At 41.3% G+C, this 13,936-nt stretch overlaps 1 protein-coding gene across 1 annotated transcript; it reads right to left on the bottom strand.

Moving 5' to 3' along the window:
• Nucleotides 1-1,863: 1,863 nt before the first annotated feature.
• CA3 (carbonic anhydrase 3) lies at nt 1,864-12,519 on the bottom strand. The gene is made up of 8 exons (XM_026495811.4): nt 12,299-12,519; nt 11,938-12,108; nt 10,955-11,152; nt 8,672-8,790; nt 6,618-6,710; nt 5,518-5,580; nt 4,131-4,286; nt 1,864-2,726 (listed from the first exon to the last, which is right to left on the bottom strand). Exons 2-8 carry the CDS (start codon nt 11,969-11,971, stop codon nt 2,607-2,609), a joined length of 783 nt encoding a protein of 260 aa, XP_026351596.2. The 5' UTR covers nt 11,972-12,108; nt 12,299-12,519; the 3' UTR covers nt 1,864-2,606.
• Between the last annotated feature and the right edge of the window lie 1,417 nt (nt 12,520-13,936).

Here is a 13,936-nt window from a genome sequence, read left to right as displayed (position 1 = left end):
TCAAATGCCTGCCTCTCATTTCTTTAAGTTTTGGTTCAACAACTACGAAACCTTAATCTTTAAGGCCTCACTTTTGCTTATTAAAATGCTCAAAAATAAGAATCCCTCACCATCTTTTCTTTTGTGGATAGATATTAATGGTTAATATTAAACATGTGAGAAAAGGAAAAGGAGTGTTCTGAATTTTAAAAAACAAGCAAACCAACAAAATCCCTCACTGCTCTGCAACTAACAGCTGGCTTTTTATTTCATCGTCATTTTTGTAATTATTTTGCTGCCATCTAGTGACCCAAATGAAAATTAAAGACAAACATGATTTTGCCTTCTCGTTTTCATTTTAAATCTGTAAGTGCTAGCTTAGGGATAGTTTTTAAAAATCATCAAATTTTCATACATTAAATCTGAAAAGTTTTACAGTTCTCTTTTTTTTTTTACAGTTTTCATATTTTTAAGATTTATTTCTTTATTTGAGAGAGAGTGAGTGGGGGGAGGGGCAGAGGGAAAAGGGAGAGAGAATCCCAAGCAGACTCAGGGCTCAGCGTGAGCCGGATGAGGGACTCCGTGCAGGAAACCCACGATGATTACACCCTAAAGAACAAAAGTTGGCAGATGCTGACACACGTTCAGCACAGCTCCTAGCCTCGTCTCCCGTGTATGCTGTGTTTGCCGGCAGTGCAATTGTTTGGAATCTTATGCGTGATCATGAAGATGATCTCTCCACTGAATAAGGACATAAGTGTGGTTTCACTACCAGACACACTGCTAGGCAATAAGGAGAATGAATATCAGTTTGTAAGACCCACATCTGTGCCTTCATGGAAATCATGGTCGAGGAAGATAGCCCCTCTTGACTGGACATCTTTCCCTTAAAACAGTTCCAACCTTGTTCAGCCTGTGTTCCTGAACAAGGACCACTGTAGCTGGCATTGAGTTACATGTTCCTCTCCTACATAGAGTGTGTTTGGGATGCATTTTTATGGTGCTTTAAGCATTACTAAGTAAGTACCCTGAGAGAATCAGCTTGTGTATTACCACTAATTGATGAAAGCTCCACACCTCCTAATTCCAAGGGATTTAATTAACACACCCAGTTCGCACTGACCAACCTGGTTTTTCTTCACCCAAGTGGTAATCTATTAAATAACTTGAGTCTCCTAGGGCTTCGTCACCTGACTTGACTTCCAGCATCACAGGACTCTCCTGACCCAATACCATTTTCATTCCTTAGGGTGATGAAATTATTGCTGTCATTTTCTAAGGTGAGTTAACATATTAGCCAGTGATGTGATGAAAGACATATCAAAGCCACTTATGCAAAATTAGACTTTATGTCTAAACATATTAAATGTTTCAAAGGTCTCAAGGTATGGACTTCTGTAGTTTTAGACTAGTGTCACCCCAATGCACATTTAAAAAAATAAAGACATAAAAGCTACAATCTGACTTGATTTCATGCCCCTAAGTAACAACCATGGTACTGGTATGGACCCCAGAATCCTAAACCAACTTTGAGGCTTCTGGAAACTAGTCCACACTCTCAAATATATGACCACACACTCCTCGTCTTGTCTGCGATTTTCCCCGAGGGCCCTCACTGATTCCCAGCCGTTCTGGGAGGAATGTAACATCCGATTAAGATCAGAACCTGAGTCTGTTATCATCAAACTTCAGTTTTAAAAACAGACCTACAAACTTTGCCATTCTTAGTTTTACTCCATTCTGTCATTCATGACCCTTTTCTTCACCAAAAACACAACACGATGTTTTTTCATTCGTGTCTTTATTAATTTTGATGGCCAGTACAACGGCTTTCACTTCACGTGCGTTCACTCCTTCGTGTTCTAGGAATTACTATTCCTCAAGTTAGAAAGATATCAGAGGCAATTTTTATTTTAATAAGCATGCAAAGAGAAAAGTAGTAAAATTAAAAATAAATGGCCCTCCTTCAGGTAAAGAAAAATGTTAGGATAAAGTCAACCATCTTTATGAAGAAGAGATTCAAATACTGGATCAAATTTTTTAAACTCCCAGTTGAATGTGTTTTTCTTTCACTGATAATCAAAACCAGATAATCCTTACGGTAGCTAGAATTGTAATAAATAACGGACCTCTTGTTGGTTTTATTTAAGGGTTAAAATGCGTCATTTCATGGCTTGGTGTGCAGTCATTTTAATTTCTGGCTTATGTTTAATTGCTCTATGATCTTCATACACGTCTACTCCTACATAGAGAATTACTCATTATTTCTTTAAGATGGACAACTCAAAATATGAAAATAGTAAAACTGAAATTCTGTGAAATTTGAGATGACAGAAAAATGGTGCCCAATACCCATTTTTCTATATCTTTACTCTTCCACCTGTTTCTTCTTTGAAACCTTACAAACAATGCCGCTTTATAGGAAAGATGATTATTACAAAGGCCAAATGCTTTCATATTACGTCTTGTCAAAAGTGACTTTGGTTTCTCAGTTATCGTGCTCTTGCATTCATTGCTCAGTGTGGAAAGTTGAAATATACTTGGAGTAAGGAGCACCAAAAGGAGACAAGGAACCAAGCTCTCCAATGGCAGGTTTCCTTTCCTGAAGAGGGCAAGCTCCAGAGGCCTCATTTGAAGGAGGCTCTCACCACCCTGCCCTTGACCGGCTGCGGAGGGCGCCAGTTCCCCACCAGGGGCACTGGGGGCTCGTTCTCAGCGCTGGAGAAGAGGCTCCGCAGCTTTGCCATCTGCAAGGGGCAAGGGAAGACTGTCAGCATGACATTCAGATCAAGTGGACATATTCTGTACGTGACAGTTAGAAATTTCTGGCTTTTAAAACAAGACAAACAAACCACGAAACCTGTTGGCCCAAAGTTATCTGGTTACCAGTTCCTGCGAAATAGAAGCCTTTTATTTGTAAAAACACTTTTCTTTTCTTCGTTTTATATAAGTTCACATGCCCTCTGGTCCAAGTGTTTCTCCTGAATTCTGAAGCTATTATTTTAATTTGATGGGGCAGTATGAAGCATATACTTTATGTAGGAGGGGATGAAAATATCAGCACAAATAATAAGCTTGATTGGCCTTTATTGTATAAGTTTACGGAGTCTCTCTCTCTTTTTTTTAAAGAACAGAAAGAAGTTAGTCACACTATATTTAAAATTTTAAGAACATTTTTAAAGCTTTTTTTTCTCTTAAGGGAGAAGAATTTAGGAAATTACCATCAGTACTGTATTTCTACATGAATATGTTTTCAGCTTTCTCCTTAAGAAAACTGCTTTCCTCTTTCAAAATATGTATATGAGTGAACCTGACCATTAAATCTGATCTTCTGATAAAAGTGATCGTATATACTTGAGTCTGTAACTGGCAGAAATATGAAAACTACTGCCTTAAGTAAGGTAAATGTGCTAGGAAACTGGCTTTACTATTAAAGTAGACATCCATGATCTACGGTGTGAGTTTCTGTGTTGTCCACTTGCTTTAATCTGTTCTTCTCCATATCCCAGCCTACATATTTTTTCCGTGTCTTTCCTGGAAAGTCTCTTTGATGAATGTTGCAAGGACATTCTTTAGATGAACACTAAGAAGAAAAACCTCAGCAAAGGAGTCAAGAGGTATTGAAAGCAGACAGACGTTGGAATCTCAGCTCTTGCACTTGGCTGTGTGACCATGGACAAACTACTTAACCTTTCTGAGCCACAACCTACATATCTGTAGAACTGGGAAAATCATATACACCTTACAAGGATGTTAAATCCCTTCTATTAGTATCCTTCTCCCCGGGCCTGTATTTACAATCTCCTAACCAGTACTTAGTATTTGAGGGAGCTGCAAATTAATAAAGGCTAACTCATATTAATAACCTAAATGCTTAAGTGTTTCTAGAGCATAAACTTAGTCATTGTTCAGTATCACAAACACCTTTAAATGATCTGTGTTTATCCTGGTACTTTTGGAAGCCAAGTTTTAGAAAGTTGAACAAACTGACTGTAATTAACCAGAGCAAATTCTGAAATGCCTAATCATAGAGCCGGTCTGGAAGCATCCACTTAGCAGATGTACATTTTCCATTTAGCATCTCTCTTAGACAGCCACTCAGTGATGTAAGTTCGCATGTTCTCCAGGCCCGGCCTGGAGCTGCCGCTCACCTGGTCGGAGCTCACAGTGATGGGCTCCTTCATCAGGAGCCACACGATGCACTCCTCGCAGGGCGGCGTGGTGAAGGAGCCTTGGTAGGTCCAGTAGTCCCGGCAGGCGGGGAACAGGCAGGACGGGTCGAACTTTGTGAAGGGCGCCTCCTTGCCCTGGGAGAGAGCAGGGCACAGGCACCATGAGCAGGTGCCCACACACCGCCCACCCCAAGGGTCTCACCGTTTTGCGAGAATGGATTTCAAATGCAATAGAGAAAACGGAATTTTATTTATTTGTTTATTTTTTAATTAGCCTCCATGCCCAGCATGGAGCCCAACTCCGGGCTTGAACTCAGGACCGTGAGATCAAGACCTGAGCTGGGATCAAGAGTAGGATGCTTAACCAAAGGAGCCACCCAGCGCCCCCAAGAAAATGGAACTTTTAAACAAAGTTCATGCCCTTCAGAAATAAAGGTCAAAGGGGGGAAGCCGGTTTATATTATGACTTTGGCACAGTCGTCGTAACATTTTATTCCCTGTTATCTGTCAGTAGAACTATAATTCCTCACTTCCCAAAAAAAGAAGAAAACTCACACCTAACTGTAACAGAAACGTTTCATATAAGTTAATGCGTAGGTATTCAATGATTTAAAAAAAAAAAAAACAGGCTCGCTTGAATATTATACTCGGAATACTTTCTCTGGTGGTAAAACTTAATAGCATTTGCTTGGAACAGTTCCAAAGGCAATTAAAATGAGTCTGTTAATTAGAAGAGTCTACTGTTAAGATTTAAAATATGTAGGTGTCACCCAGGAGAGAAAAGGCAACACCAGGACCCATATATTTAGTATTTCTGCAAGTGTGTGCATGTATGCGTGTATGTGTATGTGTGTGTGTGTGTGTGCGTGGGTTGGGGAGCAGGAGGTGACCACTCAACTTCTCTTACATCCACTCAGTAAGAAAGTCATTATCAGACAGACTGAGAATTTAATAAAATGATGTATGTAAAATTGCACTAAAAATTATAAACCATACAAATCTAATAGCATTTGTTTGTATAGATATGCTTAGCATATTCATCAGACTTAGTAGTAGATTTTAGGTGGAACAAATACACTGGAAAATGTAATAATAGGGACGCCTGGGTGGCTCAGTGGGTTAAGCGTCTGCCTTCGGTTCAGGACATGATCCCAGGATCCTGGGATCGAGTCCTGCATTGGGCTCCTTGATCAGCAGGGAGCTTGCTTCGGCCTCTGCCTGCTGCTCCCCCTGCTTGTGCTCTCTCTCTTTCTCTGACAAATAAATAAAGTCTTTAAGAAAAAAAAAAAGAATGAAAGAAAATGTAATAATAGAAAATTGACATACCCTGCTTTATGTTCTAGGAGTAAACGTGATTTATTTTTACCTTTGTCTTAACTTTGTCCAATGCATCAAGGAACACCTGGAACTCGCCTTTCTCATGTCCTATCTGTAAGAAAATCAAAAACTAATAATTATATTTTCCCCTACTCCATAATTTATGATTGTCTTGAAAACTAACTTTGGTCCATCCATCTGCAACTAGTGTTTATAAATCTGCCAGAATATCTTGTACTAAGCAAAAACATAAGTTTATTTCTCCCCCAAGATTTTAGGGTATATATTTTCTGAACTAAATTTAGACTCCAGGCCTCTGAAGTTCAAAACCACAAAATTACACTGTTGATTTATTTCTATGTCCTTGACCTTCTCTGCAGTCATTCTACTTTTTTTTTTTTTTTTTAATAGGATTAAAGCTAGGATGGACTCCATGTATGCAAAACTAAATTTATTGTCTTTCGGTACAGGCCCACTCCACTTCCTGCAGCGTTGCATTCAGTCCCTGAAAATGACCCAATGAGTTCAGGACGTAAAACAAATTAGGTCATTCAAAAAGAAGGAAGCTAGATTTTCACCTCTGGCTCAAAATCTAGATTATGTTACCACTGAATTCATGTGTTAATGACACTAAGTCCCCTTTAAACCAAAGCTGGCCCAACAACACACACATTCCGTGTGCTATCTTAGCCTGGGATCATGTGGGCAGTAGCCGCCCTGAGCTGAGGGGATGTCCAGCCAGGGACTTGGCATCCCAGCGGTTTCCAACATCGGCTTTTCTGGTTTCCAGTGCAACTGAAGTGGAATAACAGGAAAGGATAATGAAGCAAGGCTGCTTTTGCCGTCCCCACCACCACAATAAGCTCCTTGCAAAGCTCTGGCTCCATTGCCCCTACACTCGCCCACACACGCATTCTTGAGAGAATTTAGAAGCCTTAGGGAGACTGAAGTTCAGCAAAATGTACGCTTTTAAGGGAGAGCTAAATATTGTGAGCTGATCTTACCAGAAATGTCTTGATCAGTGGAATGAATAATGAAATTCATTCCTCTCTCCCCTTTAAATAAAAGGAAGGAGGGGAACGCATGCCAACCTAACCATTGATAAGACACTAAATTTTGAAAGAAAAAGATGATCGATTTTTGCCTCACCTTCAGAAAAACGCCAACCACAGCTATCCCGTCGGGTTGCTTGAGAGCTCCTCCGTAAGTGTTATACTTTGGATTCCAGTGAACCAAATGAAGCTGAAACCATGGAATACAAGTTATGAGGTGAATTTCTAGAGTAAGAAAGTAAGTATAAAATTATTCACAATAAGCCCAATAACTTCACAAATCAAAAGTTGCTGAACACTCTCATAGGAAGTCAACAGAATTCTAAATATCAACATGCGATATTTCAGTGACATTTTTAATGGTTTAAATAAAAAGTGTATAAAATTATTATAAGTAGACCTAGAACTTTGTAATAAGCAATGAGTGAAAGTTGAACTTTCGTTAAACTAATTCAAAATATTTATTTTAGTTTTGTACAACATCGCTCCCTTTTCTAGTAAGTCAAAGAGTGAAACACAGAGCTATAAGCAAGAAGCTGATAACATTCCAAATCTACAATTAATGGGAAAGTGGGGGGAAAACAGTAGAAAAATCCTTGGGCATTTTCATATCTACCTCCTTTTGGCAGCCAGTGTTCAACAACCTGGTGGAAACCTTATCTTAATTTAGAACACAGGCACCAGTTAAATTAGTCGAATTTCCCATATCAAGTTACACAGAATGGTAAGGGAACACAATAGTTCAGAGCAGTTAAAATTATTGTATTCAAGACCAAAAGTGTTGAGATCATCCCATGTGTAAAGGTCAAACTGCAAGCCGGGCCCACAGTTCTAAGAAATACACTAAACTTTCCCCATTTTCGGGTATCTAGAAGACATTTTCAATAATTTATTTATCCCATCACTGGCTTTTAGATGGGCTGTTGAGAAGTGGAATGATCATGGTGAAGTACTTTGGGTCTCCCAGAGTTTAGTTTAACCAACAATTAAGCTACCTAAGGATTCTGCCTGAGAGATTGTCCACAAGGGCCTCCAAGGTTCCCGTCCCAGCTCCTGTGTTGGCCAGAGCCTACCCCCGGAACAAGGTGGCAGTAAAAATGGAATGATCCTCACCTCTAGGGCATTTGTCACCCCTGACAGGCTTAGCTTTATAAAAACGATATGTGGGAGGCTTGTCTTATTTCCTTATAATTTGCTGCCTTGATCAGAGATACAAATCATGCTTGTCTTTAATGGGTTAACTGAGACAGTAGTATTTGCTCATATTAAGTTGTCGGTGGATCTGTATTTACCTGTTCATCTATGTGTGTGTATGTATAAGTATATATACATATATATAATCATGCACACATATATGCACACCCTTCATTAAGAGACTAGAACACAAGCATTAGCCAGAATTACTAAATGCTATTTTTAGAGCACTACGTTCTTATAAAAGAGGCAGCCAAGGGCACGGGACGTGATGATAGATTCTGGGGGTGCCTGGGTGGATCAGTCAGTTGGGCAGCCAGCTCTTGGTTTCGGCTCAGGTCATGATCTCAGGGTCCTGGGATGGAGGCCCTTGTCCCTTGTCAGGCTCCCGGCTCAGCGGCTCAGCGGGGAGTCTGCTTCAGGATTTTCTCCCTCTGCTCGCCTGTCCCTGCACTCTCTTTCTCTTTCTCTCTCTCTCTCAAATAAATAAAAAACTTGAAAAAAAAAAAAGATGGTAGACTCTGAAGCCCACATATTCAAGGTAGAGCACCAGGCTTAGCTCTGTAACTTTGTCATGTAACTTTTCCATGCCTCAGTTTCCTCTCCTGTAACCTATCTTAAAGAGTTGCTGAGAGGATCAAATGAGTTAATATTTGTAAGCATTTCATAAATGCTAGTTATCCTTATCTTTTCTGTTCCATTCAGGACCTTGGCCTTTTTTTTTTAATTATTAAACCACTATCCAATTTCTTAATATAACCTTGAAAATTTTCATGCATGACACTAACTCACCTACCCTCTCTTAACCATCTAGTCTAGAATGTTCGGCAGTGTCAGCTTATCCTCAAACTATTACAGCTCTTTTCATAGCCTCAGGCTTGAAGGAAGGGCAGCAGATGCTTTTTTGGTGTTATTTTTCACTTTTCAGTTTTCACTTCGGGAGACAGTTGCTCCTACCTCTGCTGCATACTTGACTCCATCCACGGTGTGCTCAGAGCCATGGTCGTCAGAGGTGCCCCAGTGAAGATGAAACTGGCGAAGCCGGTAGGGTCCAGTGAGAGGACCACCCCTCAGCACTGCGATTCAGAGAAGCTAGGTCAACCGGGAAGTCATGCTTCTTTTACAGCGTCCTACCTTAAACAAGTGCTATAGCCAAAGTCTGAGGGGCAAAAGTGCTCAGTCTGCTGGGTAGAGGATACTGTGTTCAAGCACACCGGTCTCTTTCCCACTAAGTCTCGGGATATATCTAAAAAAAATGATTTCTCTTTTTTGTCTTGTTTTGTTTGCTTGTTTTATTATGTTTAAAATGTCAATTTAACATTTATGACAATAAAGTTAAAACAAAAGATGAGCAATAAGGATGTAGACAGTCAACAAATGAGTCGCTTGTGTGGTGCCGTGGGAAGAACATGACCGTTGAGAGCCAGACAGATGGAGTTCAAATCCTAGCTAATTGTGTGATCTCAGGCAAGTTGCTAAACTTCTCTGAACTTGTTTTTGCATCTCTATGAAGGTGATAATAATATTAACCTTTCAGAGCTGCCGTGAGGATTAAATGAGATTAAGGACTTTAAAGTGTTCATCGCACTGCCCAGCACACCAAGCACTGAGCGAATGTGAATTCCTCCTCCGTGTCTTGCCTCCAGCTCCACTTTTCTTTAAGATGATAAGCAAGAGCTTTCATTCACATCTAACTTAAACTGTGTTTATTCGAATGAGATAAAAAGGGAAATTCAGAAATTTCCCAGGGAATCAATCAATATGGACAGCCAAACTAGGTAATTCTTAGTAGCATTAATTTTTGAGTTTGTTGTCCAAATACCTCAACCCATCGCATTACTTCGATCTCACTTCATTCACCTGAGGAGTGATTTAGAGGTTCAAATATTTTCTGCAGGACATGGGAAATTACGCAAAACCCCCCAAACAAGATTTAGCCACATAAGCTAGATCCAAATAGAATTCACAGTAGTTATTCTAGAAAGGGTTGACTGACTCTTGGTGCTGAAATGGCACACTGAGAGCCACGTAATGTCAGTCTAAAACAATAGATCTAGACCTGGATGCGCTTAGTCATGTAGAAGTAAGTGGTTTGATTCATAGCGTTTGTCCTGTCCAAGCACCAGAACGGTTACTTTCTGGACGTATGAGTCCAACTGACTGGGGTAACTCATACGGAATTGTCAATATCTTACCATTTTTGCTTACAAAAATGGTATTTTCATGTGGTTCAACATAATTGGTACTGTTTAATTTTGTTGCTTATCCTTCAGAATGGAATTTGATTTAAATGGAGAAGAGGGAAAAAGTAACAGCAATATGAAATTATTGTTTAAGAAAATACAAACTATGATGCTCGTTTTTTGGAACCTCCTAGTAGTAAGAATTATGACACTATTGCTCTTTACTGTAACAGCATTGAGAATATTTATTTATGTACATTAATAAGGATAATTTTAACTTTTTCACAAATTCGGTTATAAGAAAAAGTATTATTGTACATCAAGCACCGAAATATTGAAGGTTGAGTCTTTCTTACCTCATTTATTTTGAAATAAAGTATTTCTAAGTAGCCTGCTTTTATTTCATTGATTTGCTTAGTAGCGTAGTAAAATAAAGAGTTTTTTAAACATGTGATTTTTCATTTTCATGGCATACAAATCACTACTCACGAAATTGTCAGGTACTTCCAAAACACTCACCAAAAGCATTAATCAGATGAACCCCATTGAAGCTTTGAAGGCAATGTTCCTTACTCATATAATGACCTTATGTTATGGTTTGGCCCCCACTCACAGCAGGGGGAGAAAGTGCCTACTTTGCTTCTTTGCTGTGTTCCTTGCTGGGCAGAATGGAATCTCCGCCCCACATGGGAATGGCAGCCTTGCCCTCCAGACCGCGGTCAGAACCTCAGGTGTAGACCATCCAAAAGGACACTCATTTGGACTCATTGCCATCACCTTCCCATCAAGCTGCATTTCAAGAATGCATTGCCAGCTTTTAGCTTGGGCATGGGCCCATTTTGCAGCAGCAAAGCTGACCAAGGTTAGAGTGTGAGGCATTCTTCTCCCGTGCATAAATATAATTCTTCATGACGAGAGCAAAACAGAACGTCATCTCCATTTTCAGAGATGAAGTGACCCCTCTTCCCACTAGTTCTGTTACTGTGTCATCACCCTCATTTTTGCCAATACGGGCATCGAAAATGTCCATGTGCCTCTACCTAAGTGTCATACTTACTTGACCTGTCATAGGTATCGTCAAACACAACCCTGCAGGTCTTGCCGTTGTTCAAGATGGTCTTGCAAGAGCCGGGATCGTAAGATGCGGACCATGGCAGCAGAGAAGGGTCGTGCCTGATGTCTTTAGTATGCAGTTCGATGGGCGACTGTTTGTCTCCCTTGGCATTGGGATAAAGTTCATGCCAGTGGTCAGGACCTAGGAAATCAAGTTGAGGGGATTGATTTATTTGGTGGCACATTCCAAGCCTTCTTTCTAATCAACCAAATCAGCAAAATACGTGGAGGCTAGTCAGTGATTATGAAAAGGTCTTGGATTTCAGTTTGGACAAATCAAAGCTTAGCGCTTAAGACCTTTTCATTGTTTTGTTAACAATGTGCCTAGAAATTATATTTAACTCAGAGTATTCCCCCTGCTTGCTCAAGAATATAGCCTCAAAGGCTAATTTTTGAAATGCACTTCAAGACACATTTTACCAATGCTATCTTCCACCATACAGCCGGAATAAATAACACTGACCATATGTGGTTTTCGAAGCACACCCCTATTTTTGTTTTTAAAACTATGGGTTAGGCAGAAGCCAGAAGGCAGAGCAAGGATTCTTAAACCAACACCAGGCTCAGAGAGGTTAAGTGCTTGCCCAGCATCTTGGAGAAGGGACAATCAGAACTGGACCTCAGGTGGTCTGACTTCTCAGTCAGAGGCAGTGTGATCTTGGGCAAGTCACCCAGCCTCTCTGCACTTCAGTTTCCTCCAGCGCAAGTAATAACGGCTCCATACCAGGGAGAACTAAATGAGATAAAGGTAAAAGGGTCAGCAGCTTTTGGCACTTGGTAAGTGCTCAGTAAATGTTAGTTTCCATGGACTCCTCCACCCATATTTTCACTCCCTAGAGTTGCCCACTTTCTGTGCAATGCCAGGGGATCCTCTGGCACCATCTGGGACCAGGGTAGGTGGGGGGGCAGGAGGCTGCTCGGACTCACCGTTGTGGCTGGCGTAGCCCCACTCCTTGGCCATGGTAGTCTTTGTAGACACTGGACCGCAGCTGACTTCTCTCCCTGGCGTCGTGCAGCGTCCCTGGGAGCCTTTTATATAGGTCCCCCACACACTGCATGGCCTTATTAGGTCAGCGAGGGTGGGGCAGGGGGTCTAAACTGGATTGGGGTGGTATTTGGGAGGCGGGGTGGGGAAAGCCAATGAATTCCAAAAGCTAGACAGCTGTCTGGCGGGGGGGGGGGGGGGGTGGTGGCGGGGGGGGGGGGTGGTGGCGGGGGAGATGGGCGGAAGGAGGCCCCCACCCCCTCCCTACCCTCTCTCTGAAACGTCGGCTCCTGGCTCTCCTACCTCTCCCTCCCGCCTCTCAAAGCTGCAGGGCTTTCTAACGAGCGGCGCAGACGTGCAAAAATGCGGGCGACTCTTGCCTCATCCTCCCTCCCTCTTCCAGGCTTTCCGTTGTTGTTTTTGCAGGAGATGGGGGATCGTAACTGTGCTTAGCCACCAACTAAAATCTGCAGCCCGGCGGCGCTTGCAGCCTCACTTCGAAGTTGCTTTTAGCGCAGGCTGGTTGTCTGGCTGCGGTCTCTGGACGCTTCTACGAGTTTATTTCGCTCCAGCGATCCGATTACGGTAGCTGGAAAGAACACGTCTGTTTGCCTGACCCGTGTTTGACTCCCTTGCAGGCAACTTGTAAGATCTTAGGAGCAGGGGATGGGAACAAAGAGGCTGGGAGGGCAAGTTCTATAACTCCGCTATCCTTAAAGGGATTGGCAATACCCTGTTCTTGGAACGGCACCAGGCAGCATTTCCCAACCTAGCGGGTTCCTTTGGTCCGCAGGGCGCTGAGGGCTAGATCTCTCAGAGAGCTCCGGGAATCCGGGAGAGGTCTGCATCCCAGTTTGGAGCCTGGGACTGACTTACCCCTATTGTGTGAGCTGTATCTCTGCTCACGAGAAGTCGAGAATATTCTGGAGTGTTGGAAGGCCACAAACATAAAGTGAGTCACATTATTTAAAACGTAGGGACTCAATCTCCAAGACATAATGAAAGATTAGAAGAAAAGGAAGAGGAAAGGCTTCCAGAATTGCTTGTATTTTTTCTCCCCCTTCCAAGTTGTTTCATAATATGATGATCCATGCAAAAGGAGAATAGACCTGACATACCCAATGCACACATGCAGGAGGTAAATTTTTAAAGGTCTGGTTATGGTTTACTTTGAAGAAGTCCGTGTAGTAGAAATTTATAACTCTAAGAGTATGTTGTAAATTTCTTCTTTGTTCTAGGTCAGTAATAATTTTATTTATAAAAAAGACAGCAAAGAAACATAAGCCTAATTTCAGTGCTATCGTGAACAAGGTTGCAATATACATTTCCTTAATTACTTTGACTTTTATTGATGCTAGTATTTTGTATTTGGGGATTACTAAACTTGAAAAGGAAATCTCTCATCATGGTAAAGATAGCTCATCCCCAAGGCATGTGGAATGACTGACCACACTCATAACCTGGACGCCAGGGGAGTCACTCCCCAGCGTATTTTTGTGAGCAGGGATCATTTGATCCACACAATAGCAATGTGGAATCAAGAACTGAGATAGTTCGGAAAATCCAAGCAAACAGCAAAGCAAATGCACTTAGACTCTGAGCTCAAATATGTCAGTGCTGATCAGAAAGCCTGCAGATTTGGGACGTCTGGAGTCAATTTTCGACTTTACTGTGAGACTGTGGTGCTATGGTTTGTGGTTCATGGAGGTGTTTTCTACTTCTTATTGAAGCATAATTATTTGTATCAGTAAACTATGATATTTGTTTCAATTCATCAAATCGTTATAATCTCTCTTTTTCTGATGTGGAGTTAAAGGTTGCTACCAAAGGTTGCTACATTTCATGTTATTGGTATAGTAGTAATACAGATAAAGTGATTCTTTATTTAAGTATAGTTGACATACAATATAATATTGGTTTTGGGTGTACAACATAGTGATT

This window comes from Ursus arctos, unplaced genomic scaffold (assembly GCF_023065955.2).
Source record: "Ursus arctos isolate Adak ecotype North America unplaced genomic scaffold, UrsArc2.0 scaffold_6, whole genome shotgun sequence".
Taxonomy (NCBI): Eukaryota; Metazoa; Chordata; class Mammalia; order Carnivora; family Ursidae; genus Ursus; species Ursus arctos.
The sequence above is the reverse complement of the archived record's forward strand: the minus strand, read 5'-3'. Positions and strand labels throughout refer to the sequence as shown.

What these genes read in the sequence shown, in the direction of transcription:
- CA3 (XM_026495811.4), bottom strand. Translation starts at nt 11,971, where the DNA reads ATGGCCAAGGAGTGGGGCTACGCCAGCCACAACG. An exon ending in TGGACAAAGTTAAGACAAAG is followed by an intron (nt 4,287 to 5,517) that starts GTAAAAATAAAT and finishes GCTCTCTCCCAG; the next exon opens with GGCAAGGAGGCGCCCTTCAC. An exon ending in TCACTGTGAGCTCCGACCAG is followed by an intron (nt 2,727 to 4,130) that starts GTGAGCGGCAGC and finishes TGCCCCTTGCAG; the next exon opens with ATGGCAAAGCTGCGGAGCCT.